The sequence below is a fragment of the Gorilla gorilla genome, chromosome 3 (assembly GCF_029281585.2).
Source record: "Gorilla gorilla gorilla isolate KB3781 chromosome 3, NHGRI_mGorGor1-v2.1_pri, whole genome shotgun sequence".
In the NCBI taxonomy this organism is placed as follows: Eukaryota; Metazoa; Chordata; class Mammalia; order Primates; family Hominidae; genus Gorilla; species Gorilla gorilla.
This window is the reverse complement of record NC_073227.2, coordinates 93,307,229-93,332,118: the sequence shown is the minus strand read 5'-3', so window position 1 is coordinate 93,332,118 and position 24,890 is coordinate 93,307,229. Positions and strand designations below refer to the sequence as shown.

At 39.0% G+C, this 24,890-nt stretch overlaps 2 protein-coding genes across 7 annotated transcripts in view; one reads left to right on the top strand and one right to left on the bottom strand.

Annotated features, from left to right (window-relative positions):
• ANKRD17 (ankyrin repeat domain 17) overlaps positions 1-24,890 on the top strand; it is a 187,773-nt gene that overhangs the window by 161,095 nt on the left and 1,788 nt on the right. For all 6 annotated transcript variants that reach the window (XM_031009951.3, XM_031009950.3, XM_055385086.2 and 3 more), the window contains 8 exons: positions 2,901-3,348; positions 4,148-4,303; positions 7,235-7,384; positions 9,149-10,782; positions 16,019-16,216; positions 22,569-22,817; positions 23,926-24,104; positions 24,352-24,516. In XM_031009951.3, coding sequence (XP_030865811.1) covers positions 2,901-3,348; positions 4,148-4,303; positions 7,235-7,384; positions 9,149-10,782; positions 16,019-16,216; positions 22,569-22,817; positions 23,926-24,104; positions 24,352-24,516 — 3,179 coding nt within the window. The remainder of the gene's footprint in view (positions 1-2,900; positions 3,349-4,147; positions 4,304-7,234; positions 7,385-9,148; positions 10,783-16,018; positions 16,217-22,568; positions 22,818-23,925; positions 24,105-24,351; positions 24,517-24,890) is intronic.
• LOC101127844 (high mobility group protein HMG-I/HMG-Y-like) lies at positions 2,188-2,625 on the bottom strand. Its single transcript, XM_019025409.4, has one exon. It carries the CDS (start codon positions 2,597-2,599, stop codon positions 2,279-2,281), a length of 321 nt encoding a protein of 106 aa, XP_018880954.1. The 5' UTR covers positions 2,600-2,625; the 3' UTR covers positions 2,188-2,278.

The window sequence follows — 24,890 nt, the reverse complement described above, 5'->3', positions numbered from 1 at the left end:
TACTGGGATTACAGGCATGAGCCACTGCACCGGCCACCTATAAATAATTAAGCCCACATCCCAAGAATGACATTTGCTTACATCATCATAATACCATTTTAGGTATTATAAATGGTAATTTCATAATATCATCTACAATCCAGATCATCGATTTCTTCAAATGAAGGAATTATTTTTAACTAGGTTATAATCAAAAGGTTATTTGGGATGGAAGTATAGTAATCCTGTCCCTTCATATCCACAGGGGATGGTTTCCAGGACCCTCACGGATACCAAAATTCAGATACTCAAGTCTTTATATAACATGGTGTAATATTTGCATAAAAATTATGCTCATTCTCCCATATACTTTAAATCATCTCTACATTACCTCTAATACCTAATATAACGCAAATGCTATGTAAATAGTTGTTATACTGTATTTTTTAAATTTGTATTTGTTTTTTGTTTTGTTTTTTGAATACTTTCAATCTAGTGTTGGTTAAATCTATGGATAAAGAGGACTGACTGTATTGTGGGAAGGAACCATTGCCATGAAACCACCAAAAATATGTGCATGCAATGTGTGTATGTGTGTGTGTGTTTTGTTTTGTTTTGTTTTTAATTTCCCTTCTCCAGCATTTTATTTTGAAAATTTTCAAACTGCAGAAAATTTTAAGGATTAATATGGTGAATACCTCTATGTCACCTACATTTTTAAAACATTTTGGCACACATGGGATGTGTCTTCTCTTTTTTTGAGTAGTTTGATGTAAGCTATACATATCATGTGAAATCACCCCCAGATACTTGATTATGTATTTCCCAGAAAGAGGACATTATTTTACATAACTGCAACAACATTAAGAAATTTAATAATTATATAATAATACGTAATATACAGTACATACTTATATTTTCCAAACTGTTCCCCCAATTTTTTTTTCTCTGAGAAAAGGATATATATATATATATATTTTTATTCAAGTAACTGCAAATAGGAAACCAGAGGGAGAGCCCCAGGCTGGAACAAATCATGGCTACCCCTCCCCAACAGAACAGGGGGAGGGGGTGGTCCCTACACCCTTTATGGTCGATTCAGGCCCCCTTGCTCACTCTGCTGCAGCATCCTAGGGGCAGGGCCCCACCTTCCTTGGGACTGGGGTGGTCGGTCACCCAGCCTGCCATGTGCCAGCCCCTCTTCCCCACAAAGAGTATCTTAGGGGAGGGGATTGTGGGCAGAACAGGAGGCAATGAGGATGAACATTTGGTGCTGGTAGTGGCAGCAATGACGGATGTCGAAGAATGGAACACTGAACAAAAAACACCACCACTGTCCAGAGGTAGTTTGTGAACAGAGGAAAAATGGAACTGGAACCAGAACCTTGGGGGGCAGGGAGGAGCAGGAGGGTTGGGAGCAGGCAGGGTGAGCTCCTTGTTATTGGTGCCCCTTCTGAGGAGGGGGAAATGGCCGAGTGGCAGAAGCAAAGTAAGTATGGGGGAGCGGCCCCAGCCCATCTCAGGTGGCCACAGGGCTTGTGGGCCTCACCTGGACAATAAATGACTGCATCTCCGTCACCGCAATGTGTACTCAGATCCCAGGCGGAGGGCAACGGGGCTGGGGCCACAGTGAAGAGGAAGTAAGAGGCTCACACCCCTCCTGCCTTCCTGTAGCCAAAGGGGACTGTCCAACCTAGTGCAGGGACTAGGGGAGGTGGGAAAGGATGAAAAGTGTGAACCCCATGTAGTGACAAACACAGTTTGGCTGGGGGAATCCTGGCGCCAGCACCCCCTCCATTGGCCACACCTGCTGCCAGGGCAGTGGAGTAGGGCATGCCAGGATGAGATGGGGCTTGGGCCCCTTTTAAGGCCAGGGGAATCCTCCCAGACCACACTATGGGAAGCCAGAGGGAACAGTGGAGGAGCAGAGAGGGTGCCCCCATCACCAGAGAGCAGCGTTGCTACTACTAAGGGAGTGGGGATGCAGCATGTGCAGGGTGTGGCTAAGTGGGATGTTAGCATTGTCCAGGAGGGTATGTGTGTATGTGTGGGTGGTTGGGGGGAGCTGGGAACTGAGGCCAGGGGAAAACTGCTTCCCACTCAGCCCATGGGGGCCCTGCAGTGGCTGGTGTGCTGTGTAGTGTGGTGGTGAGGGTGCAGGTGGAAGGATGGGGGTGGCAGCCGGAGGCAGTGGTGATGGTGAGCCTGGGAAAGGGGCGGGGGCGGTGGGAGCTGAGCAAAAGCTGTCCAGTCCCAGAAGGAAGCTGCTCCTTCAGTGAGGCACAGGCAGCACACACGGTCACTGCTCCTCCTCTGAGGACTCCTGCCAGATGCCCTCCTCTTCCTCCTTCTCCAGTTTTTTGGGTCTGCCCCTTGGTTTCCTTCCTGGAGTTGTGGTGGTTTTCCGGGTCTTGGCAGCTCCCTTGTTTTTGCTTCCCTTTGGTTGGCCCCAAGGTCTCTTAGATGTTGGCACTTCACTGGGCTTCTGACTCCCTACCAGTGCTGTCCCGGAACTCGCCGGAGGCTGCTTGCGGGGCCTGCCCCGGCCCCGCTTCTCAGTGCTGTCCATTTCCTGCTTGGAGGCCAAGGGCTGGCTGGACTTCAAGCTCGACTCGCTCATCTTCCCTTCTCTAAGGAGCAGGTGGAAGATTGGTGGCTGGAATGGCCTTCTTGGAGCCACGCCAGCACCAGAAATGCCCCCCAAAATATTTTTTATAGCTACCTGCTATTCTTTGAACAGAATGTGGGTACACAGAGTATATCAGTCCTATCCAGCTCATTACCGATGAATGTGAGAATAACTTACATGGCTAATAGTAGTAGAGTATCTCTCCTGGGTTTTTCTTTTCTTCAAATGCTTACAGCTAAATACATTCTGGGAACACTTAGAACTTGCTAATTCAGTATTGCTACTTTTACAGATGAGCCTGAAGTCTTGACAGAACCTCCAAGTGCCACAACCACTACTACCATAGGTATATCTGCAACCTGGACAACTTTGGCAGGTTCTCATGGTAAAAGAAATAATACCATAACTACAACCAGTTCAAAGAGGAAAAACAGGAAAAATAAAATTACTCCAGAGAACGTTCAAATTATATTTGATGATCCACTACCAATTTCATACAGTCAGCCAGAGAAGGTGAATGGAGAGTCCAAGAGCAGCAGTACCAGTGAGAGTGGGGACAGTGATAACATGAGGATTTCCAGCTGCAGCGATGAAAGTAGTAACAGCAACAGCAGTCGTAAGAGTGACAATCATTCACCAGCTGTGGTCACTACCACTGTGAGCAGCAAAAAGCAGCCATCAGTTCTTGTTACATTTCCAAAGGAAGAGAGAAAATCTGTTTCTGGCAAGGCTTCAATAAAGTTAGTTCCAATTTTTATTTTCAGTGTTTATGGTGTCATCATGAAATAGCTTATTACTGAATTTGTTGGTAAAGAAAGTAAATTCGCAACTTGCAAAATAGGATTTTTCTTTGTGCTAAAGAAGGTACTGTTTCAATTGAATTGAATAAGCTTTTGTTAGATTTTGTATAATGAGACATCAAATTATTTTTACTATGTAATTTCTTTTTTTTTTTTTTGGTTGTTAAACTTAGCACATGAAAAATATGGATTGTGGTTTCCAAGGGATTATTACTGTGATTCAACTCTGCTAAATGTGTACCCTAGATAGTATCTTCTTAAAGTTGGCTCTTTAGGCTGGGCGCAATGGCTCATGCTTATAATAATAGCTCTTTGGGAGGCCAAAGTGGGAGGATTGTTTGGGCCCAGGAGTTCAACACCAGCCTGGACAACATAGGGAGACCCTGTCTCTACAGATAATTTTTTTTTTTAATTAGCCGATGTGATGGCATGCACCTGTGGTCCCAGCTACTCGGGAGGCTGAGGCAGAAGGATCACCTGAACCCGAGAGCTCAAGGCTGCAGTGAGCTGTGATTGCACTGTTGCACTCCAGCCTGGGTAACAGAGCAAGACCTGTCTCAAAAAGAAAAAAAAAAAAGGCTCTCTATATTATATGCTAAATATGAGGAGAAGTGAAAAATAAGGTCGTCATTTGTTATTTAAAAATAAATTTTAAAAAATTGGGTAGTGGACTACCTTTATCATTTAAAAATTCTACATCTGTTCCATATTTAATGTACTTTCCCTCTCTTTGTTAAAGATTGTCAGAAACTATCAGTGAAGGGACCAGTAATTCTCTGTCTACTTGTACAAAATCTGGTCCATCTCCCCTTTCCTCTCCAAATGGGAAGTTAACAGTAGCAAGTCCTAAGCGTGGGCAAAAGAGGGAAGAAGGATGGAAAGAAGTTGTAAGAAGGTGAGTAATTGTTTTTGTCATTCTTTTTATGTGCTATATATCACAGTCAAGTGTTATTTACCTTATAATTAAATTCCTCCTACTCTTCTAAAGGTTGCAAACAAACTGATGGTTCAAGGCTAAATTTGACCAACAGAGAGAGCCTGTGCCATATTTTAGATGAAAAAAATTACATGTTAATTTGGCCCCTCAAAAGTATTGGAGTTTGCTTTGAGAACTATTTTAGATTGTGTCTTTCTCAGCTTCGTTATCTCAAAGCCTTATATAATACAAAGAAGTATTATAAAAGCTACTTGTAAACATTTGATGAATTAGTAGGTATTGATGTTAAACTGTTGATCTAATCATAGTAACTGTTGTCTTTAAATCATAAGATAACTTTATTTTAAGGGTTTCAGGATAAAAATGTTTTGCGTGGGATTTTAAAAATAATATGTATCCAAGAGTAAAAATACAATATCTCAGAAACTTAAAAGGAGGTAAGACACCTGAAATCCAGAAAGAATGTGATCCATTGTCACTCTTTGATAACTTATTTTAAAGAACTTTCCAGAAATTTCATAAAAATTTAAACTTTTGGTTATCTGAAACAAAAGCTATAGTGAACCAAACTTAGTAACTACTGTTAATCCCTAAGTGCAGTATACAGGTTTTTGGCTTATTTCCTCCGTATTTTAGACCAAATCTTGTCCCCGTCATACCTATGTTTATTTCTGTCTTTATTTTCACACACTATACACACATTATTTCTTTCACTCCTTCACATACACACTCTATTGGATTAATTGAAATCACATCATCAGAATATTCTCTATACAATAATAAGATAATTTGGTTTTTGTATATGCCTTTAATACTGTGTTATACAGTTTGGAAATGATGATCACTGGCTGATTATCATGCCCTTTAGGGAAAAAAGAGTTGTCAGGTAACTTAGTTGTGTATATAGAGAACAGGGATCATGCCCTTCCTTTTAGAAAATATGACAATTTTTAATACTTAACCATTCTCAATAAATAATTTGCTTGTTTATTGAACTATACTTGACTGCTTCTCTTTATTGATAACTTTATACTGTATTTCTTTTAGAAATATTGTTTAATCAGCTTATCAGGAATTCAGGCCTGACACCTGTGGCTCATGCCTGTAATCCCAGCATTTTGGGAGGCCAAGACAAGAGGATCACTTGAGACCATGAGTTCAAGACCAGCCTGGGGAACATAGCAAGACCCCATCTCTGCTAAAAACAAAATTAAAAAATTAGCTGGGCATGTGGTTTGTGCTTGTAATCTCAGCTACTTGGGAAAGGTGGGAGGATTGCTTATGCCCAGGAGTTTGAGGCTGCAGTGAGCTATGATCACACCACTGCATTCCAGCCTGGGTACAGAAAGAGACTCTGTCAAAAAAAAATAATAATAATAAAGGAAGTCTATAATCTATATCTGAATGTTTAAAATTAAAATGTAATTTTGCAAGTATTAGATGGATATTGCTTTTTTCTTTTTTTTTTTTTTTTTTGAGATGGAGTTTTACTCTTGTTGCCCAGGCTAGAATGCAATGGCGTGATCTCGGCTTGCTGCAACCTTTGCTTGCTGCAACCTTTGCTTGCTGCAACCTCTGCCTCCCAGGTTGAAGTGATTCTCCTGCCTCCGCCTCCCGAGTAGCTGGGATTACAGGTGCATGCCACCATGCCCGGGTAATTTTTTTGTATTTTTAGTAGAGATGAGATTTCACCATGTTGGCCAGGCTGGTCTTGAACTCCTGACCTCAGGTGAACCACCCACCTTGGCTTCCCAAAGTGCTGGGATTACAGGCGTGAGCCACCGTGCCCGGCCTCAGATTTTGCTTTTTAAATTCTAGTAGGATTTTCTTTTTCTGGACATTATTAAAGATTTTTAGAAAGTTTTCATATTTGTGGATGGTCATTTTAATGCTGCTATAAGAATACAGGGAAGTAATGAATATTTTTTCTTTTTTCCTGAGAAGGAGTCTCACTCTCTCACCCAGGCTGGAGTGCAGTGGTGCAATCTCAGTCCACAGCAACCTCCATCTCCCGGATTCAAGTGATTCTCCTGCCTCAGCCTCCTGAGTAGCTGGGATTACAGGTGCACACCACCATGCCTGGCTAATTTTTGTATTTTTTTCAGTAGAGACAGGATTTCACTATGTTGGCCAGGCTGGTCTCAAACTCCTGACATAAAGTGATCTGCCTGCCTCGGCCTCCCAAAGTGCTGGGATTACAGGCATGAGCCACCACTCCCGGTCATGAATTTTTAACATCACTCTTTGAGTTATATATATTAGAGAATAAAAAGAAGCATATGAGTAAAGCACCAAAAGGGGCCCACAAGAAGTCTTTCTTGACTCTTGAGGCTAGATTAGATGCCCAACCAGCATATATACACACACACACACATAATATATATATATACACACATATACATGTATATATTATACGTATATACATATATATGTCTATATATATACATATATGTATATATAATACGTGTGTGTGTGTGTGTACACACATACTATTGCAACACTCATGACGTGGTGGTGTTTTCATAATTGGCGTGTAGATAGTCAATATATGTGGGCAGAAACCCATGTCTGTCTTATTTACCATTAGTATTTGCATTAGCACAGCACGTGTCTACATAGTATGTGCTTTACCGATACAAGTGAAGAATGATAATCAACAAAGCAAACAATCTTTGATAGTGAGATGAGAAGCTATAATAAAGCTTATCTGTCTGTTGCTCCTGATTGCCTTTTCTCTGTTCATCTAGAGTAAGAGTAAATAGAAGAGGCTTATTCAACAATATTCTGTATTTATAGAAAAACATTTTAGTAATACTCTTTCCTCTTTTAAAAATTACAAAAACTATTGTTAATGACTAATCTTAATTTATATATACAACTTTTAAACAGGTCAAAGAAAGTATCTGTTCCATCAACTGTGATATCCAGAGTGATTGGAAGAGGAGGCTGTAATATCAATGCTATTCGGGAGTTTACTGGTGCACACATAGATATCGATAAACAGAAAGACAAGACTGGAGACCGGATAATCACTATAAGGCAAAACTTTGTCTCTTACATTTTCTTCCTTTATTTTATTGCACTATAGCTTAATGAAATATAGCCATATGAGTTTTCAGTGGAACTTTGTGTTACACAGTATACTTTTTAAAATGGGAATTTTATTAGTGTTTGAGACAATAAATTTTATAGTTTTCTTTTTTCCTAGTTAATACACTTTTGTGAAGTGTTTTAGAGACTTTTATAGGAATTTGTATGCATGTGTAGCAAAGGTTTAAATAAATAATTTCTGTACATAAACTGTTTATATGACATTCTTAAAAATTTGTTCTGAGACTTTTAGGGAGCGCATTTCTAACATTTTAAGCAGTGGGTTTTTGTCTTTCTCAAATAACCTTTGAGATTTGTTATTCTGAGATTGTGTCTTTAGAATTTGAGTTCCTGGGCCGGGCGCGGTGGCTCACGCCTGTAGTCCCAGCACTTTGGGAGGCTGAGGTGGGCGGATCACCTGAGGTCAGGAGTTCGAGACCAGCCTCAACATGGGGAAACCCCGTCTCTACTAAAAATACAAAATTAGCCGGGCATAGTGGTGCATGCCTGTAATCTCAGCTACTCGGGAGGCTGAGGCAGGAGAATTGCTTGAACCTGGGAGGCAGAGGTTGCGGTGAGCCGAGATCGAGCCATTGGACCCCAGCCTGGGCAACAAGAGCGAAACTCCCTCAAAAAAAAAACGAATTTGAGTTCAGATTTGAATCTGAAGTGAAGATATAACTTATCTTGAATAACTCGTCGAATATGTCTATGCCTGAATATTCTTAAAATGAAAGTGATGTTCTAAGAAATCATAAGAATGTAGGAAGCTATATTTAATTACTTTAAAGTAAATTCATGTTCCATTGAAAAAGAGTTTTATATTTTTTACATGGCAGATATAAGTTTGTATGAGGCAGATGCCCCTTTGCATTATATAGGAGGGCTAATAGTTACATCATACCTCAAAAATAAGAAAGCAAGTAGCCATCTCTATTTTATTCATCGTCCTCTCCTTCTGACTGGTTTTCCCCTGGGTATTTGGGTAGTCACAGCCTATCTTATCTAGAAAAGAGGGAACCAGATACCCTTTATTGGTAATTGCTCCCTTGGGTTTCCATAAATATCAAATATTTTCCTGAAGATCCAGCACTAAGGTTTTATATGGCTATTGTTGGCACTATCAGGATTCCTGCATCATTTTAAGACATCTTCCCAGAGGAGTTACAATAATTATCCTATTAATAGACAAACTACTAATGAATTTTTAGTAGACGGAGTCATCCCAGATACCAAGATTTAAAATAAAATACTGTTTTCTTACTCAGTTGTATTATTTTCCTTGTTTACTTCTATTATTTTTAGTGTTGATTAACTGTTTCAGTATTTTTAGGATTAAATGTTTCAGTAACATTGTGGATTACATAGGCTTTTATGTGCAGTGGTTTTTCTAACTGTAGTGTATTTTACAGTAGGAAAATGGTTTCTTAGTCTAAGGAAACAATAGTGAAATGTATTTTTGAAAAATAAGTCATTTACTATTCCTCTGAAAAATAAAAGTAGTAATTCAGGACAGTTTATTGCTTTGTTTGTAGAATACCTCAGGAATGGTAAGAAAATTGCTGCCCAGCTTTTGTTATCTGTCCTTTGTTTGTATGTGTGTATGTATATACACACAAAACTGTGTGTGTGTTTGTGTACATACATACATATTAAAAACACATACTCAAAAGTAGGGAAAATTCTACCTAATTTTTTTTTCTCAATTTATAGGGGTGGCACTGAATCAACAAGACAAGCAACTCAATTGATTAATGCTTTGATCAAGGATCCAGACAAAGAAATTGATGAACTTATTCCAAAGAATCGTTTGAAAAGCTCCTCAGCAAATTCCAAAATAGGGTCATCAGCACCTACCACCACTGCTGCTAACACTTCCTTAATGGGAATTAAAATGACAACTGTAGCTCTGTCATCAACATCTCAAACTGCCACAGCACTCACTGTGCCTGCAATTTCTTCTGCATCCACTCACAAAACCATTAAGAACCCAGTGAATAATGTGAGGCCTGGTTTTCCAGTTTCTCTTCCATTAGCATATCCTCCTCCACAGTTTGCACATGCTTTGCTTGCTGCTCAGACTTTCCAGCAGATCCGTCCACCAAGGTTGCCCATGACCCACTTTGGAGGTACTTTTCCACCAGCTCAATCCACTTGGGGTCCTTTTCCTGTCAGGCCTTTGAGCCCTGCCAGAGCTACTAACTCGCCTAAGCCTCACATGGTGCCTCGCCATAGCAATCAGAATAGCAGTGGTTCTCAGGTGAATTCAGCAGGTTCTTTAACTTCAAGCCCAACAACTACAACCAGTTCATCAGCTTCAACGGTGCCTGGTACATCTACAAATGGCAGTCCAAGTTCACCTTCTGTCCGAAGGCAGCTTTTTGTCACAGTTGTGAAGACATCCAATGCCACCACAACAACAGTCACAACCACGGCAAGCAACAACAACACTGCACCCACAAATGCCACATATCCTATGCCTACTGCCAAAGAACACTATCCAGTATCATCCCCATCTTCCCCATCACCACCAGCCCAGCCAGGAGGGGTTTCTAGAAACAGCCCTTTGGATTGTGGATCAGCATCTCCAAATAAAGTGGCATCTTCCTCCGAACAGGAAGCAGGTAGTCCACCAGTAGTAGAAACAACAAACACTAGACCTCCAAACAGCAGCAGTTCTTCTGGGAGTTCATCAGCTCATTCTAATCAGCAACAACCTCCGGGATCTGTTTCTCAGGAACCAAGACCACCTCTTCAGCAGTCTCAGGTTCCTCCCCCGGAAGTTAGAATGACTGTTCCTCCTTTAGCAACAAGTTCTGCTCCAGTGGCGGTGCCTTCTACTGCCCCAGTGACTTACCCTATGCCTCAGACACCAATGGGATGCCCCCAGCCTACTCCTAAAATGGAAACCCCTGCTATTAGACCACCCCCTCATGGCACAACTGCCCCTCACAAGAATTCAGCTTCAGTGCAAAATTCATCTGTTGCAGTCCTCAGTGTCAATCACATTAAAAGACCTCACAGTGTTCCCTCTTCTGTCCAGCTACCTTCGACCTTAAGTACACAAAGTGCTTGTCAGAATTCAGTACATCCAGCAAATAAGCCTATTGCTCCCAATTTCAGTGCCCCCTTACCATTTGGGCCCTTTAGCACATTGTTTGAAAACAGCCCTACTTCTGCTCATGCCTTCTGGGGAGGATCTGTTGTTTCATCTCAGTCAACACCAGAATCTATGCTATCAGGAAAATCCTCATATTTGCCAAATTCAGATCCTTTACATCAGTCTGATACTTCCAAAGCTCCAGGTTTTAGACCACCATTACAGAGACCTGCTCCAAGTCCCTCAGGTGAGTTTATATTTTCTGACATTCTGCAGCTGTTCATTTGCACAAGTGATGTGAAAATTCTTGGTCATTTTCTAATATTTTTACTCTCTGACTGGACGATATAGACAAAGATTGTTGGATTTAGTTAACTCAGATGCTGTTGTTTGTGTTTAGTATGGTGTTATTTTTAAAAATCTTTTTAAAAGCTACCATAGATTTTTATTTAATTTTCCATAAATAAGTCTTCTGATCAGGCGGGGTTTTTTGTTTGTTTGCTTTTTGAGACAGAGTCTCGCTCTGTCACCCAGGCTGGAGTGCAGTGGCATGATCTCAGCTCACCGCAACCTCTGCCTCCCAGGTTCAAGTGATTCTCCTGCCTCAGCTTCCCGAGTAGCTGGGATTACAGACGTGCACCACCACGCCTGGCTAATTTTTGTATTTTTAGTAGAGACGGGGTTTCACCATGTTGACCAAGCTGGTCTCGAACTCTCAACCTCAGGTGATTCACCCACCTTGGCCTCCCAAAGTGCTAGGATTACAGGCGTGAGCCACAGCTCCTGGCCTAGGCGTGTTTTTCTCTCTCAGAAGTCTTTCATGTTTTAATTTAATAAGGTACTGTCACCAAAAGTTTACATTTATTACAAATACAAAATAACAGATTTTAAAAATTGGGTTTTATTTCACATTATCTTTTTTATTTCTAAAATAATTTTAAAAATAGAGCTACACAGTCTGATATGGTAGCCAATAACCATGTGTACTTTTTAAATTTAATGAAAATTTTAAAAATAAAAAAATTAGCTTCTTAGGCTACCCATATTTAAGCGCTTAAAAAACACTTGTGGCTGGTAGCTACCATATTGGACAGCAAAGATCTAGAACATTTCTATTATCCAAAATTCTACTGGGACAACACTGATATATGTAGAAGATACAAAGATCTCCTGATTGTAAGCTATTGCTTTTTTTAAAAAAACTTTTTACTTTAAAATATTTTTAGATTTATAGAAGAATTCTATAATTCCTCAGCTTCCCTTCATGTGACCATCTTACATAACCATGATACATTTCAAAACTAAAAAAATTAATATTGGTGTAGTACTACTAACTAGACTACAGATTTTAGGCAGATTTCACAAGTTTTTCGAGTAATATCCTTTTTCTATTGTAGGATCTAATCCAGGATGCCAGTTTCCATTTAAAGCTGTTGGGTTTTAATATAAGCATTTCAAGTAATTAAAGATAGTCCACGTAAGAGATGGACACACTATGGTCTATGGGCCAAATTTGGCCTGCTGCCTGTTTTTACATTTCTTAAATGTTTTAAAAATTTTTTTTTTTTTTTTAAGAATAGGCTTGGCACGGTGGCTTGTGCCCGTAATCCCAGCACTTTGGGAGGCTGAGGTGGGTCGATTGCTTAAGCCCAGGAGTTCCAGACCAGCCTGGGCTTAAGGGGAGACCCCATCTCTACAAAAATATAAAAATTAGCTGGGCATGGTGGTGCATACCTGTAGTCCCAGCTACTTGGGGGGCTGAGGTGGAAGGATGACTTGAGCCCTAGAGGCAGACATTACAGTGAGCTGAGATCACACCTCTGCACTCCAGCCTGGGTGGAGACCCTGTCTCAAAAAAAAAAAAAAAAAAAAAAAAAAAAAATTAAAAAGAATAAACATGCAACACAAAATATGAAATTGTAATTTCAGTGTTTGTAGAGAAAGCTTTACTGAAACACAGCAATGCCCATTCATTTGCATATTGTATAAGGCTACTTTTATGCTACAATGACAGAATTGAGTAGCTGGGACAGAGACCATGTGACCTGCAAAGCCTAAAATATTTTGTATTTGGCTCTTGGTTGCCAACTCGTTATCTGTGTTATTGGAAATATGACATTCCGGGACAAAAATTTCCAAGTTTAATGGGAACTCAATGTTATTTTTACCTATTTCTGTAACATGTAAATAAAATTTAATGAAGGTGGTCAGTAAATATTCTTTGCTAAAAGTCAACTGAAATATTTATGTGTACTATGAAAAATAATCTATTTTACATTAAAACAATAGAATCAATATAATTAGATTTTAGATCATTATGTGCCCGTGCATAGGAAATGCTTCAAGTTTGATTTTTATAGTAGTTGGAATTTAATACTTTACCTTTCCAAAAATGTGATAATCTAGGTGTGGGATTCAGAAAGGCTAAAATTAAGATTTAGAGAACAAAAAAATAAATTCCTGTTTTTTGAAAAGGTATAGAAGAAAGACCTCTGTAAGAAAGGTGAGGTTTTTAGGGAGTGTATGGTTGATTAGAGCCAAAATTAGCATTGAAGTTTAACTTACAAGTCAATTACCTAATTCAGGTCATTTTGAGTTAAAGATACTCCTTTTATTACATAGGAAGTATGTCCTTTTATTTTCTCCTAAACCTCTCTCAGATCCTAATTTTCACTTCTCTCTACTTCTTCCTAATTCATTTTGTGTTCCATATTTTTCTTCCTTTGTTTAACTTTTCTTATGTAAATAATTTGATCATTTGTATTTTAGACTCAGATCTGTTTTTATAGTTTGTATTTTGAAAAGTTTTTTACGTCACATAAAGATGTAAGGACAGAATAAGCAGCATAGTAAATACTTGGTATTTCCACATTTATTAATATATTCTCTGCTTGTTAACATCTTTTCAAACTCTCTCCCTCACTCCCCTCCCTTCCTCTCTCCCCTTTTCCTTCTTCCCTCCTTTTTTTTCCTCTCTTTTGCTGCTTCCTTTTCTTCCCCCTCTCGTCTTGTCTTACCTGTCTCTCCCCTTCTTCATCCTTCTTTCCTCCTTTTCCCCCTTTCTATCCTATCTCTATTTTCTTTTCTTCCCCATCTTTTGTCAAATCATGAGAAGATAACTTTCAAACATGGTACTTTACCCCTAAATACTTTGATATGTATCTTCACAATGTTTGCCTTCACAGCTATGCCACTATTACTGCACCCAATAAAATGAGGATGAATTTGATAATAACACCCAACATAAAATGCAATTTTCCCAAATATATTCTTTCTGCCTATGTGTGTCTCTTTTCCTTGCCATTTGATCCAAGACTCAATCAAGATTCACACATTACTTTTGGTTGTTATGTGTCTTTGGTCTCCCTCCGTCTAAAGTATTCTACTGCCTTCCTCTGTAATTCTTGACATTGACTCTGTGGGCAAGTTTAATTCAGTGATTATGTCAATCCATGATTAGATTCAGATCAAATATTTCAGGAAGGAGCATCATATAGGTGATGTTTTGAACCTCACACTGCATTTTATCAATGACAGATTGGCTGGATGTGGTGGCACACACTTGTAATCCCAACACTTTGGGAGACTGAGACAAGAGGCTCATTTGAGGCCAGAAGTTTAAGACCTGCCTGGGCAACATTGTGAGACCTTGCCTCTACAAAAATAAATAAAAAAGCTGGGTGTGGTGGCATGTACCTGTAATCCCACCTACTTGGGAGGCTGAGGCAGGAGGATCACTTGAGCCCAGTAGATGGAGGCTGGGGTGAGCTATGGGCAACAGAGCAATCTCCTGTCTCCTTAAAAAAAAAGAAAAAATGATAAATTGTTCCAGTATTGGCTGTGGAAAGCATGGCCATGTGGTTAGTATGTAATTATCAGATCTCTTCATTGTAGAATTGTATCTACAGCCCTTTTTTGCCCTGTAGTTTTATACAACTCTTTGGTCCTTAAACCTATTTAAAATCCTACAGATATATATATATATGTTTTTTTTTGTTTGTTTGTTTGTTTGTTTGTTTGAGATGGAGTCTCACTCTGACACCCAGGCTGGAGTGCAGTGGCACAATCTAGGCTCACTGCAACCTCCGCCTCCCAGGTTCAAGCATAAAATCCAATATTGACATGTATTCTATAAAAGCTAATAAAAGGTAAAACAAAAATATAGCTAGGTATAATGGTGCACACCTGTAGCCCCAGATACTCAGGAGGCTGAGGCAAGAGGGTTGCTTGAGCCCAAGAGTTTGTGGCTACCGTGAGCTATGATCACACCACTGCATTCCACCCTGAGCAACAGAGAAAGCTGTCTCCTAAATTAAAAAAAAAAATCGTTGACAATTATTTTCTTTCTTTTTTTTCTGTAGTTTTAACCCGTTAGACTAAAATCAGGTAGGTTACTTGTGTAATAGTTTAGTGTGTAAACATTTGTAATACTTTTTTAATGAACATATTTCGAAAACAAATGTGTACCTGTAAGAGAGAAAAAGAAGAGGAAGAGTAAATGTTTTATCTTTATCCCTGAAAATAAACATTTAAAAAAAAATGTTATCTAAAAATCCCTAAAGGTAAACGTTTATTCTTCCTCTTCTTTTTCTCTCTCACAAATACACATACATTCGTTTTTGAAATAGGAACATCTGGAAGTTTCACTTTCTGTTTTATATATGGTTTTTGGTTTTGGATTTCTTAAATAAGTTTGCATTAATTTTATGATCAATAAAGGCAACAAAAGTCCACTTTGACAGAAAGCCCATGTAAAGGAAAACTAATGATCCTTTTTAACTAAAATATTAATGCCCACTAGTGCTGAAAGTACTAAAATCAAGAATTAAATTTGTTCCCAGTAAGTTATAATTTGAATTTAAGAGTATAATGTGATAATTGTTTCTTTTATAATTATCTCCATAGTTTAGTTTTTTGTGTGTGTGAGACAGGGTCTCACTCTGTCACTCAGGCTGGCATGCAGTGGTGCCATCACAGCTCATTGCAGCCTTAACCTCCTGGGCTCAAGCAATCCTCCCACCTCAGCCTCCCAAGTAACTGGAACTACAAACACGCACCACCAAACTTGGCTAATTTTTTTTTTTTTTTTTAATTTTTTGTAGAGGCAGTCTCACGATGTTGCCCATCCTGGTCTTGAACTCTGGGTTCAAGCAGTCCTCTCACTTTGGCCCCGCAAAGTGAGATTCATGCCTGGGATTATAGGCATGAACCACCACACCCAGCCAGGAACTTTTTTTTTTTTTTTTTGAGGTGGGGTCTCGATGTGTTGCCCAAACCAGTCTTGAATGCCTGGCCATAAGCAGTCCTCCCACCTTGGCCTCCCAAAGTGCTGGGATTACAGATGTGGGCCACCACTCCCAGCCGGGATTTTTTTAATTACCTAAAATAGTTTTGAATATATTTAGGGCCTTTTAGAATTTTAAGGTGTCTCTATTTCTTGCAGGAGTAACTATTATAAATTATGATGACCTTCTACATTATAGGTATTGTCAATATGGACTCGCCATATGGTTCTGTAACACCTTCTTCAACACATTTGGGAAACTTTGCTTCAAACATTTCAGGAGGTCAGATGTATGGACCTGGGGCACCCCTTGGAGGAGCACCCGCAGCTGCTAACTTTAACAGACAACATTTTTCCCCGCTTAGTTTGTTGACTCCGTGTTCATCAGCATCAAATGGTGAGTTTTATACACCGTAATTCCATAAGAATCTGCATATGTTTTCTTAAAAACAGCAGGTTTCAAACCTCATCATAATTTTAATACCATAAAAATGTAATTTGTACTCTTAGAAGTCTGGAATTTCAAAAAAATTTCTAGGTATTTAAATGATTAGAATCAACCTAGGTTCTATCAAACCTAAAATATTGAAGTTTTTCTAAGAGGGATTTTTATTATTTTTTATTTTTATTAGAGACAGGCTCTCACTGTGTTGTCCTGGCTGGTTTCGTCAAACTCCTGGGCTGAAGCAGTCCTCCTGCCTTCCAAAGAGCTGGGATTACAGGTGTGAGCCACCACGCCTGTCCTGAGGGATCATTTTTTGGGGGAAAAAAATTAATCCTTGTACCTGTTATTAATTTATGTTTACTTTTAGTTTTGAGAATACAGGTACCAAGGAGAAAGATTTCTACCCTTGAGTGAAAATTACATCCTTTTAGTCCACCTTTAAATCTCATCTAGGCTGGGCACAGTGGCATACACCTGTAATCCTAGCACTTTGGTAGGCCAAGGCGGGTGGATCACCTGAGGTCAGGAGTTCAAGACCAGCTTGGCCAACATGGCAAAACCCTGCCTCTACTAAAAATACAAAAATTAGCCAGGCATTGTGGTGTGCATCTGTGATCCCAGCTACTTGGGAGGCTGAGGCAGGAGAATTGCTTGAACCCAGGAGGCGGAGGTTGCAGTGAGCCGAGATCACACCACTGCACTCCAGCCTGGGCAACAGAGCAAGACTCCACCTCAAAAAAAAAAAAAAAAATCTCATCTGCATTAACAACACAACAGATTTCACATTATCACATGTGTTTTTTAACTACAGGCAGACTTTTGAAGCAGTGATTAGATTTTCTTTCTTTCTTTTTTTTTATTTGAAATGGAGTCTCACTCTGTCACCCAGGCTGGAGTGCAATGGCTCAAGCGATTCTCCCGCCTCAGCCTCCTGAATAAATGGGACTACAGGCATGTGCTACCACACCTGGTTAATTTTTGTATTTTTAGTAGAGACGGAGTTTCACTACGTTGGCCAGGCTAGTCTCAAACTCCTGATCTCATGATCCGCCCACCTCGGCTTCCCAAACTGCTGGGATTACAGGTGTGAGCCACCAGGCCTAGATTTTCAAACTAATGAAGATCAGTCAGCAATAGAGAATTCAACTCAAATTAAGAGAATTCTGTAGTAAGGTTGGATATGTTTGTTTTCCAGGTAAAGATGTGAAATTGCTTATCCCTTAAGGAAGTTATAGTAAGACTTCGGGTTTTTTTTTGTTTTTTTTTTAACTATCAAATTTCTTCTAACTAGCAATACTGGAATAAATAACAGTTAACCTAATTAACTTAATGAAAGAGTAAAAAGTTATAATTATTTTAGAGATACATGTCAAAGTACATTGCCAGTTAAAGCATGAGGTAAATTGTAGCCTCCAGTGAATTTATATATTCATAGTTTTTCTTGTGTTTGTCAAATAGTGGCAGTCATATAGAATATTAATTATCCTTGCACAGCTCCCAAAGTGCTGGAATTACAGGCGTGTACCACCACACCACCCAGGTTAGGTTTTTTAATACATGCTTTTGAATATAGTGCTATATTGTAAATACAGAGTATCATTGAGGGCATTACAATTGCTTTTATTGTTGCCACATTCCAGTAACTATTTTGTTACAAAAAATTTCAGACCCATAGAAAAGTTAAAGAATAGTTCAAGGAATATCCATATTTCCTTCACCTAAATTTCCTAATTATTTTGTTATATTTATTTTCTCTCTCTACTGTTTTGCTGAACCATTTGTAAATAAGGTGCAGATATGACACTTCAGACCTAAAAACATGCATCACTTAAGAATAAGGATATTTTCTTATGCAACCATGATACCATTATCAAATACCTAATAGGTTAACATGAATTCAGTAAGAATTAATCAGTCCATATTCAGATATCTTCAATTATTCCAAAACATTTTTTATAGATGTTTCTTTCTTGAACCAGGAACCACCACTCAAGGCTCACATATTGCATTTGATTATGTCTCTCAGATTTTGTAATTAATAATTTTAAACTTTCAAGAATACCACAAGGATCCCTTGTATATGTTTCCCAGATTCACCAATTAAACTGCATTACTTCCTTTCCTCATCATATATTCCTCTGTGTGTGTGTAAAATTATTTTATTCCTGAACTATTTTAGAGTTAGTTGTAGACATCAAGCCCTTTTGCCCCTAAATAACTTAGTTTCCTAAATATAAGAATGTTCCCTTCAACAACTATGATGCAGTGTTTAAATTCAGCAAACTTTACATTTTATATTATTATCTAATATATGGTGCATATTTACATTTCATCAGTTATCTCAATAACTTTATTATTTTCTCTCATCCAAGATTCTAATTAGGACTGCAAGTTACACTTAATTCCCATATCTCTTTAGTCTCAAATAATCTAGAACTGTTCTCTGAGTCTTTCTTTAACTTTCAAAGAAAGATTCATTTTATGAAGACTACAAGCCAGTTGTTTGCTAGAATGCCTTTTATTTTTATTTCCTACTATTTCTTCCTGATTAAATTCAGGGTATGTTTAATAAACACTGAACTAAACTGTGAGAAATGTGCAGTGTAATTTTACTGTAGGAGCACTTTTTGTTCTTCTCCTTTCTTTTCATGTAATTTTACTTTAGAAGCACTTTTTGTTTTCTCCTCTCTCCTCTCCTTTTCTTCTCACGAGTTCTGTCTCTGTCACCCAGGCTGGAATGCAGCAGTGTGTGACCATAGCTTACTGCAGCCTCAATCAAACTCCTAGGCTCAAGCAGTCCTCTTGCCTCAGCCTCCCAAGTAGCTGGGACTACAGGCACTTGCCGTAGCACCCAGCTAATGTTTTTATTTTATTTTTATGTATTTATTTTTTGTAAGATGAGGTCTTACCATGTTGCCCAGACTGGTCTTGAACTCCTGATCTCCAGAGATCCTCCCACTTTGGCCTCCCAAAATGCAGAGATGCTGAGATTACAGATGTGAGCCACCACGCTTGGCCCACCTTTTTTTTTTTTTTTTTTAAGTAAAAAGATAATGTATCTCTCTGTTGCCCAGGCTGGAATGCAGTGGCACAATCTTGGCTCACTGTAACCTCCACCTTCTGGGCTCAAGCAATCTTCCTGCCTCAGCATCTCAAGTAGCTGGGACTACAGGTGTGCACCACCACGCTTGGCTAATTTGTTAAATTTTTTTTGTGGAGATGGGGTTTTACCACATTGCCTAGCCTGATCTCAAACTCCTGGCCTCAAGTGATCTGCCCACCTGGGCCTCCCAAAGTGTTGGGATTGCAGGTGTGAGCCACCACACCCAGTGGCCCCACTTTTTGAATTTGTAAATCACATTGCTCTTTCAATTTTAACTCAGGACTCTTATCATTTCTAAACTGTGGTGAGGTTACCGTGGTATCAGTGAAACTTAAATCCTTAGGCCACTTCATTTTATGGGGTACTTCCAAGTGCTGTACATGATTTTTTTATTTGTAATTTTTCATTCTTCTAAAAAAGGTTCCCAAAATTTTGTAAGTTTAAGGCCCCACAAAACCTAGATCTGCCCCATCCTCTGAAACGTGTTTCTCTAATATATAAGCTGATGTTTTTAAATAACATGGCTCTGAATTAAATTTTGCTTTTTTTCTAATTGAAGTAATTATAATAATTAGAGATGTGAAAATTATTTTAGTTAGGTTCTTTTCATGAAAAGGAATATAGGCCCATCCAGGGACTCTCATGGAAAATGATGTTTATATAAGGCTATGCAGAACCATTTTCCAAACCGTCCAGGACTTAGGGATAGCTATTCTCTCTCTCTCTCTCTCTTAGAGGATTTGTGGTCTCTCACTCATGGTCTGTTTCTTGTCAGTTTCTTGCATTCTGCTCTCTTTACACCTAAACTTCTTCATAATCTTATCTTGTATATGCACATCAGTGGTTCAACTTCATAATTAATTAAACCAGTTAACCCTTTAATTCCCCATTCTTTGATGAGGAATGTGATTGGCTCAGCTCATATGTTCAAGTCAGGCCATTTCAGTCAGATTATTGACTAGCCTAAAATGGATCATTCTTGGATGGGTGCCTATCCTTAATCCAGTAGTTGTACAGAGAGGGAGCAGAAAACAGGGTCGTCTGATAAAAACTATGACTAGAGGGGTGGCAGAATCTGTGCAGAGAGTAAACTTCTTAAACGGCGCAGCTCAGCAGGCAAGCCTAGTAATTCTGTTTATTAAAATAGAATGTGTAGGAGGCTGAGGTGGGAGGATGGCTTGAGGCCAGGAGTTTGAGGCTGCAGTGCACTGTGATTGTGCCTGTGAATAGTCACTGTACTTCAGTGTGGGCATCATAGTGAGACCGTCTCATAAAAAACAAAACAATGTGGAAGGTTGTTATTTTGCTCTACTTTGGTTCTAGAAGGATACAGGAAATAAAAGGGAAACCAGAGTGAACACAGAGGTTAAGGTAGGCTCCCAGGGATGAACCTAGGGGAAAGCAGGATTCATTTGTTTATTCTTCTTTCCTTCCTGCCTGCCTGCCCTGACTATGTCTTGATGTTAGTTGTTCTGGGTTAATTTTTCCTAGAGGTTTAGGTGTGGCCTTTCAATATGTAGGTTTTTAAAAAACAAGCTTTTGTTATTTATCTTTGTGTTTACATTTACATGTCTGTGTATTCCTTGTAGTTTTTGTCTGTTTTCTACTGCATGTATAATTGCAGAATTTGGTTTTATTTGGTCTTTAGCTAAAATATTCTTTTACTTCTAACACTTTCCTGAGTTTTGTCATATTGTTTCCGTTTTACTAATTCTGAATTATGCTGTTCCTTCATATCATTTTCTTTTCGTTCATTTTTGAATTTTAGGTTATAGCTTTTTTTCTGGAGTGCTTTTATTGTCAACAGGAATGCTATAGGTCTTTCTCTTTTATCTTATATAATAGGCTTATTTGGAATTCAACTGCAGTTCTGTTGAATCTGCAGGTAACAGTTTTGATTTTTAAGCTTCAGACTCCTTTATTATTTATACCATTTTAATTTAAATGTGCTTTAATATTTAAGCTTTTTTTGGGGGGGAGGGGGGACGGAGTCATCTTGCTCTGTCACCCAGGCTGGAGTGCAGTGACACGATCTCGGCTCACTGCATCCTCCGCCTCCCGGGTTCAAGTGATTCGTCTGCCTCAGCCTCCTGAGTAGCTGGGACTACAGGCGCGTGCCACCACGCCTGGCTAATTTTTGTATTTTTAGTAGAGACAGGGTATTACCATATTGGCCCCTCGAACTCCTGATCCCATGATCCGCCCGCCTTGGCCTCCCAAAGTGCTGTGATTACAGGTGTGTGCCACCGCGCCCGGCCAATATTTAAGCTTTTCACATAAAATATAATTTTGGTTATTTTTGTTTTTTCTCAATAATGTATAGAGATTGAATCACTAATGAATAGTCTCAAATTAAGAAATCCACCTTGTTTGCATAAGTAAAAAAGATTCTCATTACCAAAAGCGTGTTCTGTGAAGTACTCACAAGATAAAATAAAACAGACTTAGGCAATGATCCTCTTATTGGTATTTTATCAGCATATATAATGTTCTATAAAGTTCAGTTCTAATTTGAAGAAACTTTTTTTTTTAAACTGGACCTGGTGGCTCATCCCAGTAGTCCCAGCTGTTCAGGAGGTTGGGGTGGGAGGATCGCTTGAGCCCAAGAGTTTGAGGCTGCAGTGAGTTATGATCAAGCCTCTGCACTCTAGCCTGGACAATGGAGCAAGACTCTGTCTCCAAAAATAAATAAATAAATAAATAATGAATAGCAAAGAAACGTATTTCTTTTTCTTAGGCTAGGTTTTCCAAATTTATTAGATAGCTGAATCTCTTTTTCATCATAACACAAAGAGCAAGTATTCCCAAGGAATACAGTTTGGAGATTGCCAAACTGTAAGAATCACAGGCAGTGATTCTTACCCATCTCCATTCTGTTGTTGTTGGTTTGTTTTTTAATTTAAATGTCTTATTGCTTGCTACATTTTACTTAATGTCAAGGGTTAATTCATTTGAATATTATTTAATTTAATCGTTTATTACCTTTGTAGTTGAACATTTTGCAGCATTGACATCATATTCTACCTTGAAGTCATGGAACTTTAGCCAAATTTTAATATGCATAATTTTTAAGTATTATTTTTACATTTTGTTTTTCTGAGAATATATATTTAAAACATCTCCTGGTTTTAAGATTTGGTTTTATAAAATTACATGTTCTATAGATGACCTGTATTTTATTTCAAAATATCTCTTCTCTAGATTCTTCTGCACAGTCAGTATCCTCGGGAGTTCGTGCACCATCTCCTGCCCCATCATCAGTACCGTTAGGGTCAGAAAAGCCCAGCAATGTGTCTCAGGACAGGAAAGTTCCAGTCCCTATTGGGACTGAACGTTCTGCACGTATCAGGCAAACTGGAACGTCAGCTCCATCTGTTATTGGGAGCAATTTGTCTACATCAGTAGGGCATAGTGGCATCTGGTCCTTTGAAGGGATTGGTGGCAATCAAGGTAGGATATTCTGTCCTGCTCTCTAGAAGTTAACTTAATGCATTTAACTATAATGTAAACAGTATTTAACTTTAATAGTCATTTCCTTTTTTTTTTTCTTTTTCTGAGATGGAGTTTCACTTGTTGCTCAGGCTGGAGTGCAATGGGGTGATCTTGGCTCACTGCAACCTCCACCTCCCTGGTTCAAGCGATTCTCCTGCCTCAGCCTCCCAAGTAGCTGGGATTACAGGCATGCGCCACCATGCCCGGCTAATTTTTTTTTTTTGAGACGGAGTCTCGCTCTGTAGCCCAGGCTCGACTGCAGCGGCACAATCTCTGCTCACTGCAAGCTCCGCCTCCCGGGTTCATGCCATTCTCCTGCCTCACCCTCCCGAGTAGCTGGGACTACAGGCGCCCGCCACCACGCCCGGCTAATTTTTGTATTTTTAGTAGAGACGGGGTTTCACCGTGTTAGCCAAGATGATCACGATCTCCTGACCTTGTGATCCGCCCGCCTCGGTCTCCCAAAGTGCTGGGATTACAGGCGTGAGCCACTGTGCCCCGCCTGTATTTTTAGTAGAGACAGGGTTTCACCATGTTGATCAGGCTGGTATCAAACTCCTGACTTCAAGTGACTCACCCACCTCAGCCTCCCAAAGTGCTGGCATTACAGGCATGAGCCACCGCGCCCAGCCTCGTAGTCATTTCCAAAAGATCTGTATTCCTATTTTTTTTGTTATGTGAATATTTAATCACTTCTTTATGAGCTCTGTCCCCATGTGACCTTTCTCATTACATGTATTTATTACTGCTTTCTAAAAATATCTAATGCAAGCATGTTCTTTTCTTCCTTTCATCATATTAAGGACATACTAATATTTCGTTTCAGTCCCTTTAGGTTGTACTTAGGTTTTTTTCTTTTGTTTTATAACACCAAGTTTCTAGATTATTTCATTAAGCTATTATGTCACTACTTACAAACCATGGAAATACTGCTGTAAATATATAAAAGTAAGTCATTATATTGAAATAATTTACGGTTCCATGTGGAAAATATTAGAAAAACAAAATATTTGATTTTGATTTTAAATATTACCTATTTTTGTTTTGCCTCTTTGTTTGCCCTCAGACAAAGTAGACTGGTGTAACCCTGGGATGGGAAATCCTATGATCCACAGACCGATGTCTGACCCAGGAGTATTTTCACAACATCAAGCAATGGAGCGAGATAGTACAGGAATTGTAACTCCTTCTGGTACATTCCATCAGCATGTTCCTGCAGGCTACATGGACTTTCCTAAAGTTGGGGTAAAGTCCTGATTTTGTACTAGTTATTTAAGGGAGGATTTTCTGAGAAAATGTTTTGAATATAGTAGGCATATGTATAATCTAATGTTAAAATAAGTTATATAATGGGTAATAATTTTTAGATTTCTTAGATAAGTTACACATTCCCAGGATGAGGTGAACTTTCAAATATCAATTTTAAGGCTATTGATTATATTGGGAAAAATGGACGACTTGGATGTTAATGTGTGTGTTTTCCTTTTTTAAGGGTATGCCTTTTTCTGTGTATGGGAATGCAATGATTCCTCCAGTAGCACCTATCCCTGATGGTGCTGGAGGACCCATATTTAATGGCCCTCATGCTGCAGACCCTTCTTGGAACTCACTGATAAAGATGGTTTCCAGCTCCACGGAAAATAATGGCCCTCAAACGGTAAGGCTGATCATTCAGTGAATAAACATTTATTTTGTGTTTAAGAAATGCAAAGACAAATAGGATTCAGGTAACTCATGATAGCAAGAGAGTTTGGTGAATATGGGCAGTTGAGGAAATTTAATATAGCTGCAGTATAGCAGAAGGCTGTGGGCAGTGGTACCAAAGGCAGGTTTGGGGCTAAAATTATGAAAGGTATTGTATATTCTACTGGGTAGCAGATAATAAATGAAAGATTTTAAGTTGCAAAGTGACTGTCATATGATTTTATACATTAAAGTTTACTAGTGGTGTGAAAAGACCATCTAAAGGTTATTTATTAAAGGTACTATAAATAACTGAGAATTCACATAAATGGTTGTATATTTTAGCTT